General features: G+C 38.1%; 1 protein-coding gene across 8 annotated transcripts in view; it reads left to right on the forward strand.

The window, feature by feature from the left end:
• Window positions 1-26,594, forward strand: part of LPIN1 (lipin 1) — a 47,817-nt gene that overhangs the window by 14,278 nt on the left and 6,945 nt on the right. For 6 of the 8 annotated variants that reach the window (XR_011738537.1, XM_071807068.1, XM_071807067.1 and 3 more), the window contains 13 exons: window positions 3,221-3,350; window positions 5,216-5,525; window positions 7,028-7,121; window positions 8,444-8,631; window positions 9,771-9,864; window positions 11,180-11,249; window positions 13,896-13,973; window positions 14,098-14,190; window positions 15,569-15,645; window positions 18,030-18,174; window positions 19,737-19,885; window positions 21,944-22,030; window positions 24,827-24,979. Coding sequence is in view for 7 of the 8 variants with exons in the window: in XM_071807068.1 (XP_071663169.1) it covers window positions 3,221-3,350; window positions 5,216-5,525; window positions 7,028-7,121; window positions 8,444-8,631; window positions 9,771-9,864; window positions 11,180-11,249; window positions 13,896-13,973; window positions 14,098-14,190; window positions 15,569-15,645; window positions 18,030-18,174; window positions 19,737-19,885; window positions 21,944-22,030; window positions 24,827-24,979 (1,668 nt within the window). In the remaining variant the exon portion in view is untranslated. The remainder of the gene's footprint in view (window positions 1-3,220; window positions 3,351-5,215; window positions 5,526-7,027; window positions 7,122-8,443; window positions 8,632-9,770; window positions 9,865-11,179; window positions 11,250-13,895; window positions 13,974-14,097; window positions 14,191-15,568; window positions 15,646-18,029; window positions 18,175-19,736; window positions 19,886-21,943; window positions 22,031-24,826; window positions 24,980-26,594) is intronic. The other 2 variants (XM_071807071.1, XM_065834738.2) reach the window with 1 other exon arrangement.

The following is a 26,594-nucleotide window of genomic DNA, read 5'->3' on the forward strand; positions in this document are numbered from 1 at the left end:
GCCCTCCCTCTTTCTGGAATGCTCTTTAATCCTTCTAATACATTAATGCACTTCTAACCCGTTAATAGTATGTGGACTTTGTTGAACTTATAACTGTACTTACTGCTAACAGGACACTTTGAAAGAAAGTGACAATGAAAGCTACTGCTTCTGCTTACTTTTTTGTGGACATCGACTGGAAGTAAATTGCCTTGCTGAATCATCCCTTGAATGAGGGTGGCTAATATAAAATCAGGCCGATGAAAACCTGGGTTAAAACTGAATTCTATTAAGGTGATAACAAAAAAGGGAGAACTTAGCTAATGAAAACTTGCGTTCCTCTGAAGACTGACATTTCCATGTGGCTTTTTACAGTCCGTATATATTTTAATGACATATTTATCCAGTGGTTTTCCAGAGTTGTTTGCTTGTGCAGAAGTAAAAACAAAGCAAAGGCCTCAGGGACTGAGTGATCAACAAGGAGTGCAAAGCTTGTGGTAGAAGGAGCCCAATACCAAAAGAGAACTTTTTTTCCCTTGTTCCCTGGTTTAGGAGAGGGGAAAATTTTCAGTATGTTGGTTTACAGTGGGGGAGCATCTTATAGAGTAAAGGTGATGCAATAGATAAAGTTTAGGAGACTTAAGCCTTTGCTGTAGTGTAGGATTCCTCTGACTGTGTTTTCTACAGAGCTAAAAGTGGATACAGACACTTTTTACGATATTTTAAATTTGAGATGTATGAAGATTCTGCAGCCAGGAACTTTCTCTCCATTAAGTCAGTGGAGAGAAGTTGCAGCAACTCAGTTAAAAAAATTTGAAGTGAGTGTCTGAATATGACCTCTGCAATTGCCCAGTGATGCTGGGGAAGCTTTGAGTAATGAATCAGGCTAAATTGCTCGTTGCTTATCTCAACAGATGGCATACTAGGTGCCTCAGGCTGTATCAAAATTGATAATCTTGAGGTTTTCTCAGCTTCTAGATCAGATCTGCTCTCTTTAACCTGACCATGTTGCAGTGCCAAGTCAAGGTGAGATCGTGAAACATTCAAGGCTGCTCTCAGTGTTTTTCATGGTAAAGAAGGACAGACATACAGGTTGGGATGGAGCAGTGGTGTGTTCTGGGTGGCTCACAGAATCACAAGATGGTTGGGGTTGAAAGTGACCTCTGGAGATCATCTAGTCCAACCCAGAGCAGATTGCACAGTGTCACGTCCAGGCAGGTTTTGAATGTCTCCAGAGAAGGAGCCTCCACAAGCTCTCTGTGGCAGCCTGTTCTAGTGCTCTGGCACCTTCAAGAAGTTTCTCCTCATATTCAGATGGAACCTCCTGTGTTTCAGTCTTTGCCTGTTGTCGCTCATCCTGTCACTGGGCAGCACAGAAAAGAGTCTGGTCCCATCCTCTTGACACCCACCCTTGAGATATTTATGAAGATTGATGAGATTCTCTCTCAGCCTTCTCTTCTCCAGGCTGAACAGACCCAGCTCTCTCAGTCTTTCCTCATAAGAAAGGTGCTCCAGACCACTAATCATCTTTGTAGCCCTCTACTACCAGGTCATCTGGCTGGATAAGTGAACCAAAGCCTAGACCAGAGATTTTTCTAAGTAAACGGGTATTTTCAAGGTTAAAATATATATAATTGACGGATTATTTTGTGCAGTGACACCACTTCCTTAAATCCAGATGTTTTGGTCTTAAAGCAGCGGTAGAAGCATTATTGCCTGCTGAGATTTTTCTAAAGTGTCCAGATTCCTGATTTTCAAGCTTTCAGTGGGCCTTAGATGCAAGGAAAATACTGCAAATCCTACAAACTTGTCAGTGGGTGATGCAGAAGATGCTGAAAAGGTCACCAGGCATTTCTTGAATCCTTAAAGCTTGAAAGTAGTTTTAAAATCACATTTATTAATTCCTTCATCTGTCAATTGGTAGGTTATATCCTAAGGACTAATAACAATTTGAAATTCTTAGGGCCAAAAAAGATCTTCCACAGTATGGCTTATATATTTTATAGTTTAGTTGGATAACATAATTATATGTAGCTAAAAAGTCATAGTATTTGTCTGTATTCAAAGTATCCCTTACTACAACATAGGTGAAAACAAGGAATAATGGAGATAATTAGGTTGCTATTTTTTCAGATGTGAAATTGACAGATTTTTTGAAAGCTGCTTTGTGTTAGTGTGAAGTAATTATTTGCCTGTGACTGATGAATTCCCTATCAGCTAGCTCTGCAGAACTACCATATATTGAAAGAGTAAAACTGGTTTGGATGTTCAGTTTATCAAGAAGAAGGTAAAGAATACTAAACCTTGGAAGCCTTTTGTTTTTGAGAGTGAAGGTAACTCAGTTTGGACATTTGATTTAGGAATGTTTTAGATTCTCTTGTTGCTTTTAGTTTTTAAATCAGGATTGTGTGAGTATACCAGAGACATGCTGTAGCTCAGACAAAAAATAATGGGCTTTGTTCGGGGGTTCTGGGTGAAATTCTATGACTTGCCTTACGCGGAAAGGCAGAGTAGATAATCAGAATTTTACCTTTTGTCACTGGAATCGGTGAATTGTTATTTGTTAATGGCTGACTTGACATAAGATTATTGACTTCACCACATTAAAAATACGCTACAAACTGATAATTTACTAATTAATTATTAAAAATTTTATATTGAGTAGTCAGCAAAGCAACAGTTAAATTTTTTTTCACTGAAAGGGCTCAAATTATTTGTATGGTTCTTCTCCTGGTTTTGCTATAAATGTGCATCCAATGGTAGAACTGAACAAGTTAGTAGAAGGAAATAATCAACTGGATTCCTTAAACTAGTTTATTACTTACTCTGGATAAAGTGTCTTGTTGATGTGAGTAATTTCTGCTCTTCATATCCATTATAACAATACTAACATCTATTCATTTGCTGCTGCTTATGCCATCCCTGTTCTTTTTTCCACACAGAAACCCAAAAATCCTCCTGAAATGCTCAGGGCCAGTCTCTTCCAGCTTCTGAAATACTACTTCTGTGATGCACATTTAAAAACAGATGAGACCTCAGAATGCCAGTCTAAGAGGATCCTGAACTGTTTAAACTGTTTTTCCGTGCTTGTGCACTTTCAGTTGGCTGATAATTATTTAGATTTTCAATGCTTTGCAGTGGTGGATATCCGTTTGGAAAGTGTGTAGTGCATTGTGGTTACTTTTGTTTCTGTAACTTTTTTGTAATAAGTAGTGTTTCTGTTTGTTTGTGTTTTCTTCAGTCCCTCAGATTCACGCCCTCCTACTCCCCAAAGTGACTCAGAATTAGTAGGTAAGCCTGCGGACAGAAGTGGACTGAAGAATAATCCCCACATGCACTGGGCCTGGGGAGAACTACCTCAGGCTGCAAAGGTATCCAACATAATTTGTTTAATTCCTGCTAGCATCTATGGTGCTTTAGTGGGGCAAATGTGCTTATTCTATTGCAGATTGCCCAAGACGGAATGGATCCTATTTTTACATAAAATCACAATATTTATGTAAGAGAATTGGATCTTGCTCCTTAGGAGGTACAGGAAAGGACATTGTGCTATGGATGTTCTCAACATTGATGATATGCAGTAGAAAATTAAGATGTATCTGAGACCTAGTCTTGTAGAAGTTAGAAGCTTAAATAACATAGAAAATCAAACCCGTTGTCCTTTGGTAAATCATTGAAATTCAGAAATGGTCTTAGAGGGAAATTAGGTGCTTGGTGTTTGCAGTGTGATTCACAAAAATTAAAATGTGTTACTTGAGTACATAAGCATCCAGAAACACCTGCAGTTCCGTGTCTCTGCGTGCCAAGACGTGCTGTTCCCTTGGCTGAGTGACTGGCTTTGTGCCTGTCTCGTGTTAGATGGCGGGATCTGCAGTGTGCCAGCAGCATTGTCACCCATGCTGCACAGGAGCACACGGCGGGGCAGTCAGGTACTGGCTGTCTCCTTATGGTAGCTCTGGAGTTGGAGCATTCCTACAGGGAAGGGGAGATTTGAGGCTTACACATGCCTCAGGGTCTGAGAAATAATGATGGAGTTCCCGTGGCGTACTGGAACTATTGAGGCAGGAACGGTGTGGGGTCTGGTCCCTTCTGCTTAAGACTGACTTGAGGGCTGTGATGGCATCAGGAGCAGTATAAAGAAACAAAGCCCTGGCCTTGCAGGCTAGGGAAGTGGGTATCCTCCTCAGAAAGAAGATGACTTTTTCATTCTGGTGGTGACACCAGAATCATAATTGGACTATTATAATTTATCTTCAATTCACTGTTGGTAGCTAGTGAAAAAGCAGAGATGGGAATCCAGAATTCTTAATTCCTTCAGAAAAGCTCTGGCCTCTTTTTTACTAGGCCAAACATGAGCTGTCGTATCACCTCTGCATTATTCTCCTCATCATATATATTGCAAGAAAATTGGGAGCTATCTTCTGTACATAGAGACCTGATTCAAGTGTGCAGACCCAGGCAGGAGTTTCAAATTGGCATTTCCAGTCTAGAGTTCGGGGTTTCCTCTTAGTAGATTTAGGTGTTTCATTTTTGTCCCAGTCACACAGCCTGGTCTATATTGCAAATCTTATTCCTGGAGGCTTTTCCCTCTGCAGTCCCATTCTATGTCCCAGCCAGGTTATTTGGCAATGATCTGGCCGTATCTGAACTGGGAGTTACACTTTGGATGCTGTTGCTCTTCGTGTAGGAATTTGCTGTGACAAGAAGGTCACAGCAGGTATACAGCTGCTGCTGTAGGAGCTCAGCTTCCTTCTGTAAGAACACCTCCTGAGCAATGTTCAGAGAAGATGTAGAATTGTTCCCATAAAGTGATGTAGAATCTAAATCTGGGGTACAAATGAATGACTTTATGCCCCCGTGCTGGTCCCTGAGAGCATCCTGATTGTTTAAGGACTCCAGTCTGTGTTTCCTTCTCATGTTTGTCGGGGTTACCTTCTGATGAAAAGCCGGAACTTGCCAGGAAGAGGGCAGGGTTGGAGTTGTGACATGCTCCCAGGTAGGTGAGTGGGAAATGAGGGCTGTAGAGCACTTTGCAGAACAAAGCTTTCCTGGCCCCAAGATGCAGATGAGTTTTGTGTGAGCAAGTGCACAGCAGAGAGGTCTTTTGTATGCTGTAGTCTCTACCTGAGTTAGTTGTGGCTTTCTGCTGTAGTTGTGTACCTTGAGAATCTGATCTCACTGGAGTGTAAGAGCTTTCCTTAATAGCGAGCTGTTTTTTTTTTTTTTCCCCTCACAGGCCAGTTCCATGCTCAAAGCAAAGGAACCCAGTGTGGTGGATGTAAATCCTTTGGAAAGCACTCACTTTCGGGTCATTCAGAGTTCTCCTGTAGAGGAGTTTAACACTGTGTCTCCTCTACCTGCCCTTGAAGAAGCAGGTACAGCAACTGGGGATGACAGTGAGCCCTTATCAGCTGAGACAAATAAGGCAGAGATAGAGTCTCCAGGAGCAGCTGTACCACCACTGCCTGCCAGTGAAGAAATAAAACAAGCTGCAGCTTGCTCAGCCCAATCAGCTGGCAAGACAGATTCTCCTTCCAGAAAGAAAGGTAAAGCTGTTGATTCTGCACTTTCATATGTATGATTTGGTCTTTAAATTTCATGGTGATAAAACACCTCATTGTCATATAAATTAATCTGTGCCCTGAAGGCACTTTCAGATCTGAAAAGAAATAAGCTTTGGAAAGAAACTTCAAAACCTGAGCTGTGCAGCAGGCTGCTCACAGGAGCCATGTAGTAAGATATAAGATTCTTCTTGGTCTGGGGTTTTTGTCAGCTCTCTGTATATGAGCAAGACTGCAAAACTTACTCCAAATTCATCCATATTCAACAGGTTCAGAGATTTCACTTTTTGGTACAAGCACACTGTAAGTCTGCTGCTTTACGTGCTCTCACTACTTTCGGAGGTGTTATCCGTCGCTGGTAATTGTGGAACCTCTCTGTGATAATACAAAGTAGTAGTATGTCTTTTGCACAAACAACAGATTTACTATAAAATAAGGTGTTTTGTTTCACGTGAGCAGTTTCAGTTCCCTATGGTACACGTCCTATCCTGAAATTGTGAAATATAATTCCATCCACTTTTCTACTTGATTTCTGGGCTCTGTACTCATAGTGCTTTATAATAAGTGTTACAGTATTCAGATGAAATTTATTTGCTTACAAATGTTATGTTTTAGAGCTCCGATTTTTCTATAATTACATAAACCTCAAATAAGCCCAGTTTGTGCGGCTGCTTTTTAGTCAATAAATGCACAAGTTTTGTAGCCACTTCCCCATGCATTCCACTGTCTTTGAAGGAAAAAATGACAGTGTTACTCTGCTTACTACTAATTCTTTGTGTAACTTTTTTTCTGATCGCTTTTCTGATGTTTGATGTTGCAAATCGGGTCAGTGAGAAGTTGTGGGTTTTAGAATGAATTCCAAATTAGGCCTTGGCCTTACAGTGGTTACTTGTCTAGATGAACCAGCAATGGCAGGGCAGCGATGGCTCTGTGTGTTGGTACAACCCAGGAGGGTTTTTTGTCCCCTGCAATGGTGCATGTGCACATGCAACGTGTTGGGATGTATGTGCTAGACAGTGAGTTGTCTCCATAACAAGCTGGTTACAGTCTATTAGTAGCTATAGTATAGTCTGTTGTGTTATTATCCTTTTGCAGGAGGGCATTGAAGATTAGTTCTTGGAGATTAAATGTCCTGATTGCCTTACTGCGATAACAGGCCTACACAATGACACAGAAAGCTTTCCTTTTGCTGTTTTCCTAGAGTGACCACGGACTTCTAATTCCCAGTGGTTTTGTCTGGGATAAAGAGGCTTCAGCATACCTCAGAACTAGCTCCCTGTTGTCCCATGTTGTGTATTCAAAGTCTGAACAATGTATATGAGCAACTTGTTTTGAAATTTTTGGCAGTACCATTTCATAGAAAAGTTCACACACTGTTACAATTTGTCTGGTTTCTCAATCTTGAAATAAATAGTTAAACAGGAATAATAGTTTTGGTGTGTTACTCAGAAGTCCATTAATAGGCTTATTTGTGCCATCCCTTACAGACAAACGAAGCCGTCATCTTGGTGCTGATGGTGTCTATTTAGATGACCTCCCTGACATGGAACCAGAAGTTGCTGCACTTTATTTCCCCAAGAAGTATAAATCCTTTTCTTATATTTTTACTACTTAAAGAGCTCTTGGCACCTTTCAGATTTCGATCAGACTCTTAATTGCCAACCAAATAAGACTACTTTTGCAGAGTACAAGCAGAGATGAAGGCAGAAGGAAAATAAAACTCTGTGAAGGGAAATACTAGAGCTTTTAGAAGGCTCTGTATTTGGGCCTGAGAAATGTACTTGAAGCTGATTTTTCTATTGGGGTCAATTAAGCATCATATATTGATTGTGGATTGTTATGTAATGTACACTGATGTTTGCGAGTATTACTCACATGCCCTGGGAGAGCAGTTGGCCTTGGGATATATTTATCCGCATGTCCTTGCCTGTTACCGTGAAGAACATGTCTTGCTACTAAGAGCATTAGCACAAAATAATTGCTATAATGTTGTTCTACTGTGGGTGATCACCTATAAATATGAATGTTAGAAAATAATTTTTGGATGACACATGACAGATTTATTTATGGAAATATTTTACCCTGAACATATAATTTCCGGCTTGTTCTGATCTATATTAGAGACTTTCATCCGCTTTCCACATCAGACTCTAGTCACTTGACTAAAGTCATTGAGCAACAACTAAAGTAGCTTGCATATTTTATTTTTCTTTCTTGCTTGCTTAAACTTAGCTGTTGTAATATTAGCATTTCAGTAAAACAGAGAAGGATCAGTAATATGGAGAAAAAAGTTGGATTGATAATTCCTTTTTCAAATGCATTCATATAAATCTGGAATGGAAAGCAGAGTTGGGGCCCACACTCTGTAATAATGATTTCATTTATACACAGATTTTTTAAGTGGGTATAATTAATTTTTGTTTCTTAAAATTTTAATCCTAATGGTTTATATATTCAGTATTTTATTTGTATGTACATGACAAATAAATACACATACACATCCTTTGTTTTGGCTTTAGCTATCAGTTTATATAATTAATATAAAATAATAAACTAATACGTTTGTTCTTGTTCCAGCATGGGAATAGTTCTACTAGTATAAACTCGGCTTACAGTAGCATTATTTTGTCTACTAAGGTTGTATAGTTTATTGTTTTATTTATCCTATCTCTTGCAAGTAAGTGTAGGTATCATTATACATGCCTAGTTTAGGCAAGAAAGTGGAAGCAATCTAATATTTGAGGGTACATGAGGTCTCTGCTGCTTTGTTTAAATTTTATGGCAAAACCAAGCAATTTTTTTTTTTTTCCCTAAATGTGTGCCAGAAAGAAATGGTGTTTATTGAAGGGAGAGAAATTGGGAATGAATACATGAGGACTGAATTCCAGATTTTTCTTTTCCAGTGGGGATGCTGTCCAAAGCAAGAACACGAACGACATGGGGCCACGATCCGCCAGTCAGTCTCCGCAGTCTGTCGGGAGCTCAGGTGTTGACAGTGGAGTTGAAAGCACCTCGGATGGAATTCGAGATTTGCCCTCCATTGCCATTTCTCTCTGTGGAGGCCTTACTGACAACAAAGAGATAACCAAAGGTACAGGAATCCCTTCAGAACTCCAGGCTTGCGCTGTCAGCCAAGTTTTAGCATCCTAGACCGAGGAAGCAGTGCCCTCCTGTGGCTGTACTTAAGAATGTGTTGAAAAGATAAATACTGTCCCTGAAATAAGTTTCCTAGAATTTTCAGGCTTGAAATAGTGGGCTTACGTAGGTCTTGTGATTTTTAACACGTCTCAGTAATCCAATATATACTAAATTTTTTCAAAGTATATTATTGGTGTTTTTATTTCCTGACAGTACTAAATTTTATATCACAATAGTGTTAAAGGCACTATTGCCACTTGGTACAGTCTATAGCTAGGAAATTCCCAGCTGCTGGTGTCAGAAATGAAAAAGGTAGTTTGTAAATGGAGACAATGGGAGGAGGAGTTGGAAACTGTAACCAGAGTTCCTGCTCTACATCCGGGTTCTTGTGTAACTCTCAGATAAGTTATTGAGAATGCTCTGTGCTTTAAGTTTCCAGCTGCATAAGGTGAACATAAATGTGTTAAGACTTGCAGTTTCTGCAGTTTTGAAAATCATATGAGCCTGATGCTACACTGATTGCTGTTCAGAAACCAGTTATTAAAAAACTTGAAATATACTGTGATTTATTGGAGTTGTATTTATTATATGCATCACTTGTGAATTGCATAGATTTTGTGAAAGGTGTTACAGGCAGTAGAAAAGGGTGTTTATGGATAAACATTTTCATTTTGCTGAAGGCCTTACAAGTGATAATTAAGTTTCTGGCTATGGGTTTACACATACATTGAGCCTGTCAGTTCCTGTTCCTAATTTGGAAAGAGGATCAGTGAAAGACAATGACAAAGTACTTGCCTTGCTTAGAAACCTGATTTTCCTCCCTCGCAGTTTCATCCCTGAGCTTTCACTTAGCTTGTATTTAGAACGGGAAGGGCACCCAGCAGCTAACAAAGAAACCCTCGGCATCTTTCTGAGATTGAGTGTCTCTGAACATCTTTCTTCCATATTACTACTCATCTCAGAACCCTAGTAATGAAGGGCTGACCCGAAATGCCAAGGTTATGTGTCTGAGAGATGCTAAGAGGTTTAAGTTGGCCCATCCTAGGCATCTGTAAACACATACTTTATGTATGTACTTTCTTCTTCCCACAGAAGAGTTCTTAGAACATGCAGTAACATATCAGCAGTTCGTGGACAATCCTGGTATCATTGATGACCCTAACCTTGTGGTTAAGATTGGAAATAAGTAAGTATATTTCAGGAAAAAGAATATTTTACTCTTGTAACAAAAACTTATGTGATGCTTATGTGTTAGATCAGTTTCATTGTAGCTGAAAAAATAGGTTTTAAACATTCACAGCTTAGATTTGCTCTGAAAGAGTCAACTCTTTAGTGAATTCAGGTTCTTCAGTTATCTTTCCTTCTTTAAATTGAGAGTAAAGAGCAGTTTCAGACGACCTGTTACAGCTTATTGGCACAGTTTGAATTTCAAGAAGCTGATATTAAATGCTAATAGTATTCACACTCAATTGACAGATTAAAAATGAAATAGGATGTGAACTTGCTAAGGCTTGCCCTGAGCTACTTTGAATAATTAGTATTTACAGGGATATGGCAGTCTGCTTGCAAGCACTCTGTACCCAGCAGTTTGTCTGTGTATACTGAATATTTTGCTAATATGCCTCTATGGAGACATTGCTTTTCAAGACTTGTCAAACTTCACCCACTGAGTATGAGACTTCTATTTCTGCAAGACTAAGACATTATTTCTTACGTTTATATTGCTGGCAGCAATGCAGCGCTATGGTCTGTGTCTGATGCAGCTTTTTGGAGGGTGTTTTAACTTGAGTTCCTTGCACCTGGCATACAGTGTAACAAGAGGAGAGACAATGGCATTGTGCTGCCCTTAGAGGTTAGGCTACCCTTACTCATGGATATCGCTCATACAGATATGATGTGCCTGGTACATCCTAATGTAGTTTGTTACAGCCTCCTACCTGACCTCTATGATCTGAGGTGAATTTGATGGTAGTGTTTACCTACTCTACTGATTTGTTGGGAAGAGTACTTAGTGAGGCTCTTACTGTCATATTCTCTTGATGTCATGTGAGCTTCATCTCCCTAGACGGATGATAATACTGTGTTTTTCCTATTGTTTGTAACAAGAGCTGACGTGTGTTCACCATGTAATAGCAAAAGCTTGACATCCTGCAGACTACGACCCTTACCTTTTGTGTAATTCCTTGATGGAAAAACAGTTAAAACAGCACATAAAAAATGTAGTTCATGCTGTGATAATGAGGTATAGTAAGGACATGAGGAATGTACAACAAATACCATTTCTGCTTAAGGACCTAGCATCTGTTGCATATCTTGGAAAGTATGTGCCATAAATACCTATGAACATACTGTGGAATAAGGTGGGTCTGCTGTTACTGGTGCAGGCCAGAGTTTGAGCTGTGCTAAAGAGGCCTCATGGCTTTGACCTGCCAGATGATAAATACAAGGTAGATTGTGAATTGGATTACAAAATGCAGTAATTGTCTCTTTTGCATGGCCAGGTACTACAACTGGACGACAGCTGGTCCCCTTCTGCTGGCAATGCAGGCATTCCAGAAACCTTTGCCAAAGGTGAGATTGAACCTGAAGGTTGGTCAGAGGAAAAGGCGTGATGTTCTGCCATTTATTAAGACAGGGAAGAGGGTCGTTGTGCAAAACAATCTGCACATCAGTAATATCTGTCTGAACATAACCATTCATCTAGCTTATGCTAAGGGCTAAATAAGCAGGAGTAAATTTGATCTGTGAATAGTATTTATTTGCTAGGCTAAGATCATTACAAATATTCTGAAGGGAGAGAAATTCCTGTTTTCCTTCATTAATATGGATTGTAAACATAAACTATATCAACCTGTGTTAGTGTTTGCTGTAGCTCAATACTTGATGACTGATTGCCATTTTATCTACATACAGTATGCATTATCAAATAAAAATAGAGGCTTGGGATTGTAACTTCAGTGATTAAGCTTCAACAACTAGATAAGGAAGGCCTGTAGCTTGCTAGCTTTCTCTTTCTTGGTTGTTTGTTCATAACCAACCCAGGTAGGTAGTAACAGATAGCTACAGCTATGTGACAGCACTGTATGTTGGCTTATATTAAATGCATTGATGAACTTAGTCCAATTCCACATGACCAGGTGCCACGTAGATGCTCAGGACAGCAATACACACTACTGAGAATGCATATAAACAAGTAGCATCGCCGTTGGCACTATTTTGTATCCTGGCAAGTCTTGGATTTAATAAATTTTGGAACCTAAGGTTTCCCTGTGCCATTTGCAGCACTTCATATGTCTTTGGGTTTAATCTATGTGAATTCAAATGCCATCTCTGTTGCCATGAACACGGAATAAAAATCTGTTCAGAGTCCAGAATACTCTCTGCCACCATGTTCTTAGTGCCATGTTACCTATGTATGAAGTAATGTGTATCTGTACTGTAGCATCCCAGTATAAAATAAATTTATCCTAAAAGTCCCAAACATCTGGTAAACCTGGCTTGAATTTCAAGGATGCCACAGAACCAGATGTTTTGTGGTTTACTGCAAATATTTTAGTAATCATCAAAGGTGGGACTTATACCATGGAACTCAAATGCCTACAGAAGGTGTATAGTTATCCTGCTCTGTGTTTGTTGGGCAATTCCACAGAGTGATTCAGACTTTGATAGGAGCCTATTAGGTCTTCAGTGGCAATAAATATAATGAAAGGAAACAGCATTTTTAATTAAACATTTTGATGCCTAAGCCAGATGTTTTGGGTTTTGCCTAGGATGGGTAAATGGAAAGAATTGGTATGAAATGTTTTTGCTTAACAGCAAAGGGAAATGGCAGTTCTTTAAACAGCGTTATGGTATGGTTACATCATTATTCATGTAGGTTATCCGTTAAGAAAAGTCTTCTATGAGTGTGAAATTCAGTGTGTGAATTTTCTTTAGTGGATAACGTATTCTAAATGCTGATAACTTTCAGACAGTGCAATTTTAATTTAATGGAGAAGCCAGTATATATAATTGGCACAGTCTGTAGGGCTGGGGAGGTTTACTTGGCTGAACTGTACCTGTGAAACTAAAATTGCGCATTTATGGTACCAGTCATCCTACTGGTTTTCTTAATGACCTGTTAATTAGAGGTTTGATTTGCTGTAATAATGAAACTAAGGAATGAAAATACTAAGATACTTAATCGAAACAGGCTTTATGAACTGATTGAGAACTGGAGTTTTTGAAAAAAAAAATAACTCATCTTCTGCAAAATACACTTAACCACATGTCTAATCATAAGCATGTGAATTATCTCAATCAAAGTCAATAGGACATCTGCTTGAAGTTGTCCATATGTTTGAAAGTTAGCCACTGTTCTCAACAGTGGTATTCCATACTCTGTAGCTCCATCTGCTCCTTGTTTTTCCTATTTTTGTTTAAAAAGTTCTCAACTTATTTGCTCAACTTTATTCCTTTGTAATTTCCTTCTCTTCTCATGTACTTTAGATAGTACAGTGAAGAGAACCTATGGAAAACTTGAGAAAAGGGATGCATTGTACCATCTATTAGCTGTATTGAACCCTCTCTCTTAACTGTGAAGAGTTCTCAGAATGATTTATTATTTTTTTTAAATCACTAATCAATGTCACAGTTTTTTTCTGAGGGCATCAGCTCAGAAAGCCAGTGGCCAAGCTCTTCTCAGGTGTACCAAACACTGTGGCCACCTTTGCTGTAATATTTTCCCCATTTATCTTTCTCTTGTTCTCTGGGTGAAAGAATTCAGCTCTCCTTGTTACAATGTATAAGGCTCCAGTCATTGCAGGTATTGAAAGAAACTTTTCTCTACTGAGGTCTTGTATTTACAACCAATGAAAAGTAGCCATGGTTGAAAAAACCCCAGTTCTAACATTGTCAAATTCATAACATCATACTAAACTCATAAAAGCTAGTGACTTCTTTGCTTTTTTTCCAAACTGATGATTAAATATGGACTTCGTAGTTATTTTTAAATGAGAATAACCATCTTGCATGTGTGTTTGTTACCCTTTTTGCACGAGAGCTCCTTCAAGAAGTGATGTTTTCTTTTTTTTTTTTTAAATATGATTTGCACTAAGTAATTTCAACTTAAAAACAGTAGCTTCTCCATTCTAGACATTATACTAACATCTATTTATGCTTTTTTTTTTCTTCTTTGATTTTATCTCTTTTTCATTTTCCTTTTAAAAAAATCATAAGTATTCATGCTTAAGTTACTTCAGAGCAGCTCTGGATACCATTAGATTTTGCTTTAGTAGAATTTATGGTCCACAGACAGTATGTTTACTTTTATTCTATTTATTATCAGTTAAAATTGTGTGTTTGACACTTCCTTTCATTTACATATATCAGGCTGTCCTTTGTTTTGGGTTTTTTTTATGTTGCCATCCATTTATCACAGGCCACTGTGGAATCTATAATGAGGGACAAGATGCCCAAAAAAGGTGGAAGGTGGTGGTTTTCATGGCGAGGGAGGAACAGCACTATTAAAGAGGTAAGTTTAAGAAACAAGAGGAGTTTCCTTCTAGTTGCACTGGGAAGGCTGGATGCCTTCATAGTCATCCCTTTGAACTCTGCTTCTGAGAGTAATGCAATGTTCAATTTGACTGAGGATATACACATTAAAAGATGTTTAAACAGGGTCTAAAGTCTGACTTCTTTTGACTTCAGAAAGCTTTGGATCAGACTCTACCTGAAACATTTGCCTGCAGGGTTTTGGTTCTGCATTTATTTTCCTGACATAGACCTGAGGCAATATTATCTAATGGATTAAATTTGTGTGTAGGAACCTGGAATCAAAGAGCTGTGCCACTAATTTAATGTTTCTATGCAGATTACCTACCTTCTTCAGCTTTCTTTTGATAGTTGATGAACAGACGTATTTATGAGTAGTGTGAGCTGTAAAATTCAGAAAAACCTAACATAGAAAACTGACTATATATTAAAGTATTTTTGAATTTCTTCTCTGAGCATTAGAAGTTTGTGGTAACAGTCTTAAAGCCATGGATGAACATTAAAAACAGGGAAAAAAGCAAAACTTTATATGAAATATTGATCCTCTGTCTAGACATATTTAATCTTTAAAGTTGGCTAATAAAACCTCTTCATATTAATTTGTACTACTAAAGCAGTAGTACTTGAGGGGAGAAAATAACTTCTAATACATTTTCCTGGTTGTGCCTCAGTCGATGAAATCTTTCAACCTTGCATGAAATAACCATTGTACTGATCTGTGGATATGAGATTCAGAGCATGAGATTTATATACAGTTGGTTGAAGTTTTTTAGAGTTTCTGAGTGGAAGTGTTTGGTTATCTCTTGAGCTGTGGCAGCTATGTTGTTGTTTGTCTATCTCGTAAAATCCTTCCCTGTTTAAAAATCTTGTGGGATGAAATTGATAGAGCTTAGCGTCTACTCAAGGTAAAAACAGCTTGGAAAGATTTATTGCATTGAAGATTTTAATTATTGTATGATGGGTAACAGTATGGTTTTTTTCTTCTCCAGAGCCATACTTTGCTTTTTCAGGTGAAATCTTGCTGTTTGAAGTGCATGAGCTGAGTAGTTATGGGATTGATCCCTGAACTTCAACAGTACCAGATGTGAAATCTGATATTTCTGTACTTCTTCCATGCAATACTAAATCTTAATTCTTCTTCTGAGTTTTATATTTGTGATTTTTAGTTCTTTGTACAACCTTTATTTTTATAAGAAAACCATTAAGTTTTATTTTGTCTACAAGTAAAGGAAACAAACATGCTGTTGATTTTTACCAAGTCTGTACAGGACGGAATTTGGTTTTCAAATATGTTTCTAAAAACTTTTGCTCTCTCTCCAGCAGGAGATGCACAGCTTCTCATTTTTGTATTTTTACAGGAAACAAAGCCAGAGCAAGGTATGAGTGAGAGCAGACTTACAGGAACGGGCTCTTCACAAATGAGCATGGCAAACAGGTACCCCCAAAATGATCTGTCCCTGAAATAAGCAGCAGTTACGATTTAAAAATGAAAGCAAGGTACCTCTTACTTTTGAATAAAGAAACACTGCGTCAGTGAAGTATGTTTAATTTGTTATTCACAGCACCAAATGGGTGCAGATAGGAGCGCTATACCCATGGCAGGATTGCAGACCTTGTGAGTGCTCTGGCATTTCTGTGGTTTGGCTGGCAGCTCCGTGACACACGTTCCAGCCCCTTGAAAACAAACAATAAGCTGTATGTATCTCTCTAGAGTTTTCAAGGCAACTGGGCTTGTTAAGCCTGGTGAAAAGGAGGCTGAGGGGAGACCTTATCACTTTCTACAACTACCTGAAAGAAGGTTGTAACATGGAGGGTGTTGGTCTCTTCTCCCAGGTAGCAAGTGATTGGACAAGAGGAAATGGCCTCAAGTTGCCCCAGGGGAGGTTTAGATTGGATATTAGGAAAAAATTCTTGGGTTGTCAGGTGTTGGAACAGGCTGCCCAGGGAAGTGGTTGAGTCACCATCCCTGGAGGTGTTTAAGAGGTGTGTAGATGTGGTGCTTAGAGACGTGGTTTAGAGGTGGATTTGGCAGTTAGACTTAATTATCTTCAAGGTTTTTTTCCAACCAAAGCAATTATGCAATTCTAAGATTGTAGGTGACCCTATGCTGTTGTCAGATCCCAGTTGCTAAAATTCCTGATTTACGTATACTTATGTCCTGATAATTAATTTGTTCCTGCATATTCTGGGAAGTTCAGGGGCTTAAGTCTTTCCAGCGATTTATTTTTCCTAGGCAATAGTCATGGTTTTCTGTTCTATCAAGGACTGCAGAAGTCTCTTCCTTTGTGTGCTCCAAACTAATTATAATGTGTGGCCAGAATCCCTCCTTTAGGAGGGTTCCGTAAGATGAGCTTAAACTTGCTTTGGAGGGATGACTTAGCCAGGGTCAGCTCTCCTACCTTAGCCCTTTACTGTACTTAGAGATCTCACTGTAAAGACACCTCTCTGTGTGCTGTCAGTACTTAAAGCTGAGAAGGGCCAGATTCGAATATGCTTTATGCTCATTAAGTTCAAGGATCACCTTTGTGAAACAAAAAGGCATTAGCTGTCATTCTTTCAAGGGGTCAGCAGTTGCAGTCCAGGAGAACGTGCTGGCAGGAGGATTCCTCATTCCGTAGGAGACTAGTTGTTATCTCAGTTGCATCCCAGTTTGTGAGAACCACAGAATAAATAAGAAAGGCTCATTTGCCTTTAAGGGGTGACAAGTGACATTTAGGTCTGTTGTTTCTTACATGGCTGTTTAAAGCTTATCTTTAAAGTAGGATTAAGACTTCAAGCAGAAGAGATCCTGTAATTGGTGTTCTTTGTTTAAATTTTAACTGACCTTAGAAATGTGTCATTAAAAGTTTATTGCCTGCAAGCAAAATGCGATAAGTGGGATATTGAGTAAAGCTTTTGAATCTGCTGTTACAAAGGATAAAGTAGGCTTTTAAATGTTGCTAGTCATGACATGTGGTATCTTGATATTTGGTCAAGATTTCTTAACATCAAACAACAGCCAGGTGTGATTGAAATAAGAGGCCAAATGACGCTTGTTTGAGAGATGAGATTTGTTGGATCCGCAAAGGATATTTTACCCTCTCTATAAGGTGATAGATTTGTTTACTGTAGGAAAACTTTCTCTCTGAAGAAAAATATCCTTAAAACATTTCTGAAAAAATAGTTATAGCAGGAAAAGAAGAGTAAAAAAATATATTGATGTGTATTTAAATGGAATTGTATAAAGGAGCTCAGGTTTTATGACTTTTTATCTTCACATCCTGAATGGGGTAATCCTGCAAATTCTGGAAAAGAATAATCCAATGATCTAAAGTTGCTCATTGAAAGAGAAAGAAGAGTTAGTTTCTGTAATAAAATTTCCATCACCTGGGTTGTTTCTTATTAATTGCTAAATTCTTTGGGGGAGGAAAGAAGTGGGTAAGAGAAAGCCAGCATAACAAATGCCTATTTCTTCTTCTGAGAACTGAAGAATTTTTGTAGTTACAGTATCTAATGGTTATTATTCTTTTACCGCTACGAGATTTTGGAGTTAATACGGTACATTAATTTAAAGCCATTAAACATAACTAATGAAAACTAGCTTGTAGGCAAGTGAACAGCTAGAACAATCCAAGTATGACTAATGGGGAACATGCATGAATGAAAATTCCGCACTTCATTGATATATTTAGAGCCACGATGTGAATGGCCTCCTGTGAGACACTACTTAGGAGTAGAGAATTAATGAATTATTTGGTGACTCACTGTTAATGCATTTTTAGTGGATACTGAGATGCATTTACTGACATGATAACATTTTCTGGGTGTGCAATGTTCCAGAATAAAAGATGAATCTTCTTCAAGCGATGAAGACCCTAGAGCTGCCAAACAAAACCTTGGGTCATTACAAACCAACTCAAGTCATCTCTCATTATTGTCTGGAATCAGTTACAAAAAAACACTTCGACTCACTTCTGACCAGCTTGTGAGTTAATTTTACATCCTTGTCTTAGAATGTAATTTCTAATACAACATGGACAATACTGTTATTCAGGCTTGCAAAGCTTAATTAGCTCTTATGTCTTGCATTTAATTACTTCTCTTGATATATTAAAAAAAAAAAAAATGTTTTCCCTTCTCTTTTCACTATTAAGCATGAATGTTTTACCTTGCAGCGAGTGCTGGGGTTTAGAGATTGGAAGACGGGATCCCATTTAGAAAAATATCAGAATTAAATTCCCAAAGTATGTGTTAGTTGCATGAATAAGTGTACTAGGACCATGTCCTTCTTGTATTATGTATGATGTGTATATGTCAACCCATAGGCCTCTCTTTTTTTCCTCTCCTTTGTAGGCAGTCAGTCATATTTTACATAAATACAGTTTTCTTTTAGTAACTTCTGAATGTGAATTCTGCTTGTGAATTTACTATGAGGCCAGGCTATTAATTTCTTTGGAGCCAATTCTCTTCCTCTGCGACAAAGGTGTTTTGACTTATGCTGACAAAACTGTTAGTTTTCTGTTCTGCACATTACAATTTGATCTGGAAAAAATGGACTATTTTAAGGAAAAACTTTTTGTCATCTGATCTGCAGGCAATTAATTTTCTGAAGGAAACCCACACAAGGCACACAGCATTAAATAGCCCATCACTCACTGCCTGAATACTTTGCAAGAAATACAGAATTTTTCCCAAGAGACAGATGGGATGTGTTGGTAATCTTCTATAGCAAACAAAAAGGGAGGGTTACACAAATACATTGATGCATTTCAGATTCAGAAACCTCGCAGAAATCAGCTGAAGCTAGAACTGTTAGATTGGTTTCTTGATGAAACAGTGGGTGAGGGTCATCAGGTACCCATCAGTTCTTCTGCATTCCCACCTCCATTTCACTTTTTAACTCGCTGAACAATTGCAGTGAAACGTAACTAAGAAAGAGAGAGAGACTTAATATTTTAAACTGCAAGTTTTGTGAAAATGAATGGTTAGATCCACAAATAGAATCAAAAAGGTAGTCTCTTGCCCAATGAGTCACTGAATGACACAGGAGACAGTGAAAGAGAAGGGCAGGGAAGTGGCAGAGTTCAGGAAATTTGGTGGGCACTGAAGGGCAATAGGTCATATGGTATGAGAGGTGAATTATTACAGGAAAGAGGTGTAATACTATAGAACACAAATCCACATATGAACACTATTAGTTAGACTTACCCACATTTCTGCATATGTATCAGTATCTCAGAAATGGCAAACCTCCATAGATAGTCCCTATTCCATAATTAGTTATTGTTTATATGAACTATTGGGGATATTTTTAAATATCTCTGACTGTGAAATTGATTTTTTTTTCTTTGTTTGCTTTGTTCTGCTCTATAAATAAATGCCTAATGTACACTATGCAAACCCCTGCTGTCATTGTTTAGACAATAGCTCTGCTGAAAGCAATAAGATTCATTATGATGAAGGCAGTGATCATCTGTGGTTTGTGTTTGCACTGTGTCCATTTCACATGCTCAGTTTGTTGATTACCTTGCTGATAATGTCTTGCAGAAAAGCTTAAAGCTCAAGAATGGCCCCAACGATGTGACCTTTAGTGTTACAACACAGTATCAAGGGACTTGCCGCTGTGAAGGCACCATTTACCTATGGAACTGGGATGAAAAAGTTATTATTTCTGACATTGATGGAACAATCACACGGTGAGTTCATGAACAGGGAGAGGCCTTAGCTGCGAGGACAAGCTGTCCTTTAAATTAAAGGAAAAAATAATTGACAGGGAATTTTGAGTCCTAGAATCATCATATTCTAGGGGGTTGAGGGCGTGGTTGTTTTGTTTTTGGTTTTTTAGCTTTCAAACAATGCAAGAATCATTAGCTGAATTCTTAATTCCATGAAGACACATGCCATCTGCACCCATTATTTGTCACCTATTGGTGTTCCATGGTAGTATTTCCAGTGGTTTTAGAGGAACTTCTGCAAAATTTTCGCTGCATCACACCTATGAAGTACACTGGCTACATTAAAAAGAAGAAACATGTGAATTCTGTTTTAAAAGGCATTATTAGGGCATTCCAGTGAGAGGCATTATTAGTTAGAAGACAAGACTCCAATGTCAGAATTAGAATTTGATGGAAAGTTTCAGATTAGTACTTTGAGTAAACCCACCATTTTGGAGTGACCAAAATGAATCACTCTGTTGCTGATTTTCATTTAGTTAGGCATTTAACATTGGGGAAAACAGTAGTGTGTGCAACAGGGAAACACCTAATAAAAAAAATAAATATTTTCTTTTGACCTTTTAAAATGAAATGCTTACATACGTTTCAAAATAATTTTATTTGAAAATCAAGCTTGGTGGTATCTAAAGACATGAATCTGTTGGAAAGGGTCCAGAGGAGGCCACAAAATGATCAGAGGGCTGGAACAGCTCTGCTGTGAGGAGAGGCTGAGAGAATTGGAGTTGTTCAGCCTGGAGAAGAGAACGCTCTGGGGAGACCTTATTGCGGCCTTTCAGTGCTTAAAAGAGGCCTGTAGGAAAGACAGGGACAGACTTTTTATCAAGGCCTGTTGTGACAGGACAAGGGCTAATGGCTTTAAAGTAAAGGAGGGAAGATTCAGACCAGATATAAAGAAAAACTTTTTTACCATGAGGGGAGTGAAACAGTGGCCCAGGTTGCCCAGAGAGGTGGTAGATGCCCCATCCCTGGAGACATTCAAGGCCAGGCTGGATGGGGCTCTGAGTCAACCTGATCTGGTTGAAGCTAAAGTCAGGAGGGTTGCATTAGATGATGTTTAAAGGTCTCTTCCAACCCAAACCATTCTGTGATTGCATTATAATTAGAAAAAAAGAATAAGGAAGAATCATTTCCAAGAGCAATTGGGGTGAATTAAAATACTTGATTTAAAATGAAACTATTTTCTTTGTCATGATTTATCCATTGTAGGGCAAGCCTTTTTTTCGGTGCCAGCATAAATTAGTATCCCCCGCTTTGTTTTCTTAAACTTCAACAAAGTGAATGAAATCTACTCTTCTTTCTGCTGTTGAGCTGGCAGAAAGTTACTGGATCACTTCACCTTACAATACCATTGCAAATCCATTCTAAGACAATGCCCAATGTTTTCTCTTTAAGATGAGAGATTCAGGGTGTGGGTCTCTTTCTGTATTTGCATAATGCATAGCCAAGTGAGCTGCTCACTTGTTCTAGGTGTTACTATAGTGTAAATAATTTTCTCCTATGCAAAGCAGGAAATCCATATAGTATAGCTATTTCATGATACTTTATACATGACCAACTGCTGGCTTTTTGTGGAGAGGTTTAAGTCAGCTAGAATGTGACTTACCTTATGCTTACACTTTACCATAAACTTCCCATATGGGTATCTGTGGTTTATTTAGTAAACATTTTATGTAAACCTCAAAAAGTATGCTTAGTCCTGGCTGGCCTACCACACCGATCTGATGGATAACCTATATGCTGTGACTTCCATGTTACCTGTGGGTCATGAGCTTACCCATGAAGACAAGTACTGGGCCACAAGAGTAATTAAAACAACGTGGCTAAGGATGGGCATGTCAGTTCTGTCTCAAAAGAAAGGACAGTAAAATAATCCTCTTCTGATCATAATCAGTACCTTACAGAAAACCTTATTTTCCTTTACGGCTAGCCAGATAAGTTAGTGGGGTTTGTATGAACCTCAGTGGTGGTTGTAAGTATTGTTCTTTTTCAGTTCATTTATATTCTTTTTCCTTTATTAAGGTCAGATACTTTAGGTCATATTTTGCCAACTCTTGGGAAAGACTGGACACACCAAGGGATTGCAAAGTTGTACCATAAAGTGAGCCAGTGAGTATTCAGTAAATCTGTTTGTGCATCTGTGGCTTGTTTGTGTTTATTCATTTGCATATAAAAATTAAAATTTCTCTAGGCTTCTCTTAACCTGCAAGGGTGATAATTTATCAGTATCTTGTCAATTCTGCTGTATGATAGCCACGGCAAAACCTGCTTTGTGGTATCAAAAGCCCCAAATTAATGAGTAGTGATTTCTCCTCCAACCATCCCAAACATATGGCTACATTTAATTCCAAACACAGTAGTAATTTGAATGAGTTGTGTAGTTGCAGCAAGTGGAACTTTTTTTGCCAACTGGGAATTGCAGCAGCATTAATTCATAAGATGCTTTTATACCTTCCCTTCTTTCCTTGCTGAGGAGACTCTGAGATGTGTAAGGACTGGGGTGGTCACTGTAGGTGGAGTTCTTGCCAAACTTAACTCACCTGGAGTCATGCAAGGATGAAATCTAAAGCACGTGGGGTGAATCCATTTGGGGGAGTTCCCGTGTTTTCCAGTGAGCAGAAGGGGAGATTAGTGAATCTTACCCTTATAGTATAGCACAGTGTCTTGAGTAGAAATGGACACATTTTGGATATTCACTGCTGATGTTCTTGTTGTTTTTTTGTTGTATAAATAACAGATTTCAAAGATACTGATGATTTTTGCTACTGATGATTATACAATTTATTTTGTTATTTCTGTATTTAAATATTTGTTTCCAATTCCATTATTAAATTGCATAATTAGGAAGGATCAATCTTTAAATATTTTTGTGTCATTGGTTAATTTTGAGAGTAGATGATAAGAAATTACTGCTTAAAGAGCAATTTAAAGACATTAAAAGTCAGTAAGACATATGCTGTGACGACTCTGAAGAACTGGCCTTTACCTGGCAACACTCGTGTGAGCTGCTCTATTATAGCTCAGTAGTTGATCTGTGCTAGTGCCTCTTTCTCCATAGCAATAAATACCTTTTGTGCTACAGTGGATAGAAGGATCTGGATTAATCATGTTTACTTGTGGATTGCACACTCTGTGTAATTCATGGAGAAACACAAGCATATTCAAAAAGTAGCTCAGGATACCTGAGAGCTAATGATATTTGGAAAAAACACTTTTTCCCAATAGCTTTTGAAATATTGGACAGCAGTAGATGAACTGTGCTTCTGGTCAGTTAATGTATTAACAGGGATACTATCCTGGTATGACCTAGAACAATATATTTCAAAAAACTTGGGTATTTCCTCTGATAAATATGAACATGAGAAAAAACAATCAGACCGTACCAACTCCCATGGGGTGATGTGTGGGAATCCTTCTAGGTGAGCAAGGCTAGTGCAAGAGCACAGGTGTACTGCTGGTCCCCTGGATACAGTTTGCAATGTAGTCAGGACATGGGGTAATCTGGAGGATCAAAGAGAGAATGTGGCGAGTTTTGTGATTAGCAATTGGGAGAAAAAAGGAAACAAGGAGAACAATTAATTGATGTCTGAATGGAATCGGATGAAATATCTGATATATTCTGATGTTATACATTCAGATTTTAACTTTTACAATGAGAATTACTGATTGCTGTCTGTTGATATTTTTGCTCTATGCAGAAAATAAAATTGGTTTTCTTTATTATGTTAAATTCAACTGTTCTTACATATTCAAATTACTGTAAATGTTTGAAGAGCCTCTGGTACACATCACCCTGTCCTCTTAGTTAATCTGATTTGTTCTGTGTACTAGGGTTGTGCTAAGGTTCATTTAATGCTTTTTGTTTTACATGGATGATGAATTATAAATTATGGATGATGGAAACTAAATTATGCCAGAGACACTTGTCTGTGGTTTTATTCTGTATAGACACATGCGATCACGGAAAAGACAGGATAGCCTGGGAATGCACATGCTGAGCAGTATTCTGTATATAACCTCTGCAATACATTTGTTTAAAATTATTTTTTTTAATTGCAGTTGTTATTTCTATGTCTGCCACCATTATGAATCATTAGGGCTTTAGTGATCATAAACATGGGGGAAAAATAGATTTGATTCATTTTGTATTTGAAATTACTGAATTAATTATGTAGGGGCTAGATATTACAACTGAACACCATATTAATGTTCAGTGGTTAGATTTTATGACGTGTGCACTGAATATCGTATTTATTTTCTGAACAATAATTTTGTATAGGACTTTGGAAGTAAATTACTATTAAGTTGAACTAACATCATTTGATTCTGTTCTATCATAAACAGAAGGAAGGATAACTTGTGACTTTTGCTGAAACTTTTATTTCAGTACCAAGTCAAAGATTGCTTTTCATACTGTGTTTTGAAGTTCAAATTTGCTCTGACTCTAAGGAATATGTTGCTGCTGCACGTAGACTGGTGTTTTTTTGCAGAGGCCCAAGAGGTAGGAGCGCAACACCGTTAATACAGCAAAGGCTAATACACTCCTGTCTGCTTTATGCCAAGTGTTTTCCTCTTAGCAGATTTCTTGTCAGTTAATTCGAAGGAGTATGATTCCAGTATGCAGGGACACTTAGAAAGCCATAAGAAGTCTTAAGCCACAAGAAGACCAGAGATAAATGAGCCCTCTTTAGGTGTAAATCGCTAACTGCAGTGAAGCTGGACAGATTTTTAATTATCCAAGGTCCTGGCATAAATGTTTTCATTCCTTTTAAATAAGCCTAGGTTAAGCTTATGTCTTTTTAGCAGTCATGATTTGATTAACGTAAAAATAAACCTGCAAAATTATTAATGTAAAAATACCTGCTTTATTTCTACAGTAATTTCTTCTTTTATTTCTGTTTGCAGAAACGGGTATAAATTTTTGTACTGCTCAGCACGTGCCATTGGAATGGCAGACATGACCAGAGGATACTTGCACTGGGTCAATGAGCGAGGAACGGTGCTGCCTCAAGGGCCGCTGTTGCTGAGTCCGAGCAGCTTATTCTCAGCTTTTCACAGGTATTGCAATGTCACTTGTATGCAGAAAGAAACTCAGAGGTTGGTGAGGGCTGAATGCTAAGCTTTTTTTTAGGATAGTGCTTGACAATCATTCATACTGTTGTTTCTTACACATTGGTGCAAAATTTAAGAAGAAATTTTGTTAGGGAAATGCCAAAATTCAACAGATAATCACTTTGGTTTATCTCTTAAATGTGCCTCAATATACATCTATATTCACTGTTTATGAATTGGTACTTCTGTTGACTTGATGTGTTTTGCATGGTATATTAATATTTAGCTATGGGAAAACTGTTCTCCTATTAATAACAAGTACTTCTGTCTTGACTTGTAAGGTGTTCCAACTGGCGCATATATATATATATATATAATATATATATTTTTTTTTGTGGAAGAATATTGCTTGGTGGGTTTTGAAGAAATTAATGTGAAAATGAAATGAACTTTTTATGCTCCTAACTGCAGGGTGATGTTCTGTGTGGACAATGTTGGTTTTTCTAGGTGTTGAACTATAATAAATGAATTATAACAACACAGATTATGAATATTGTACCTTCTTCCTAATTCAGTGAAGCATGTCAAGTGATTACTGAAAATATTTTAAGCTGTTAAAAGCTGCTGTGACAGGATGTATTTCATTAGAATTTTTAATGGATGGTTGTTCAGGTGTTCTCCTGATTGAGTGACACGCTACAGACTGTCTTGCTAGTCATGTTCTAAATATAAGAGACTGTGGAGGTATTACAGTGTACTTCTTATACTGATTAAATAATAAATACAGTGAAAGGGTAGTTACTGTTATGATACTCATATCTAGAAATATATTTAAAGTGACAGTCTTTTTGGTACCTTGTTTAGACTAAAGAATGCCCATCTTTCAATATACGCTATCATAACTGTTGTGATGTGTGGGCAATGAATGACTTTATGGTCATCCATAGATTTAATTATTGTGAATTTGAGGGCTCTGAGATCAGCTGCATGCGAGACTGGGGAAAGATAGTTTTATTCCTCTTCTGCACATTCTCAAACTTTGATTTGGAGGTGCTGTTCCCAAGGGCTGTATTACTCCTGTGAAGCTTCTGTGCTATTCACATCTTCCTTGACATATGTGTTGGTGCTAGGATGTGGGATTCTGAGCTTCTTAAGCACTTTTGTGTCATGCTGGCATCTTCCTATGTTTTGGGAACTCCAGACTCTGCCACCTGTTCCATCTCCTTGCCAAGAGAAGCTGTTGTGAAAGGGCTTTTGCCCAGAGATGAGATAACTGCTCTGTTCATTAATGAATTCTGTATGCTGTAAGGAGCAACTGAAGAGAAGCAGAAGATTACTTTGTTCCTTAACTTCTGCTAATTAGCAGTGAAAGAGGACCCTGACTGTAGAAATATCTTAACAGGTTGAGGTGCTTCTAGCACATGAGGTAATTGCAATCCCTTAAAAGAAAGAAAAAAAGCTATACCCAGTGAAGGCTAATGCAATCTATGAATCATTCTGCAGATCTCAGGAAGCAGTTTACTTGATGACAATTTATGTCTCATAAGTCTTTATTTAGCACCTACTCCTTGTAATCAACCATCCTTGCTCAGTATCATCTTTACAGCATAGGTTTCAATAG

Source organism: Patagioenas fasciata, chromosome 3, assembly GCF_037038585.1.
Source record: "Patagioenas fasciata isolate bPatFas1 chromosome 3, bPatFas1.hap1, whole genome shotgun sequence".
In the NCBI taxonomy this organism is placed as follows: domain Eukaryota; kingdom Metazoa; phylum Chordata; class Aves; order Columbiformes; family Columbidae; genus Patagioenas; species Patagioenas fasciata.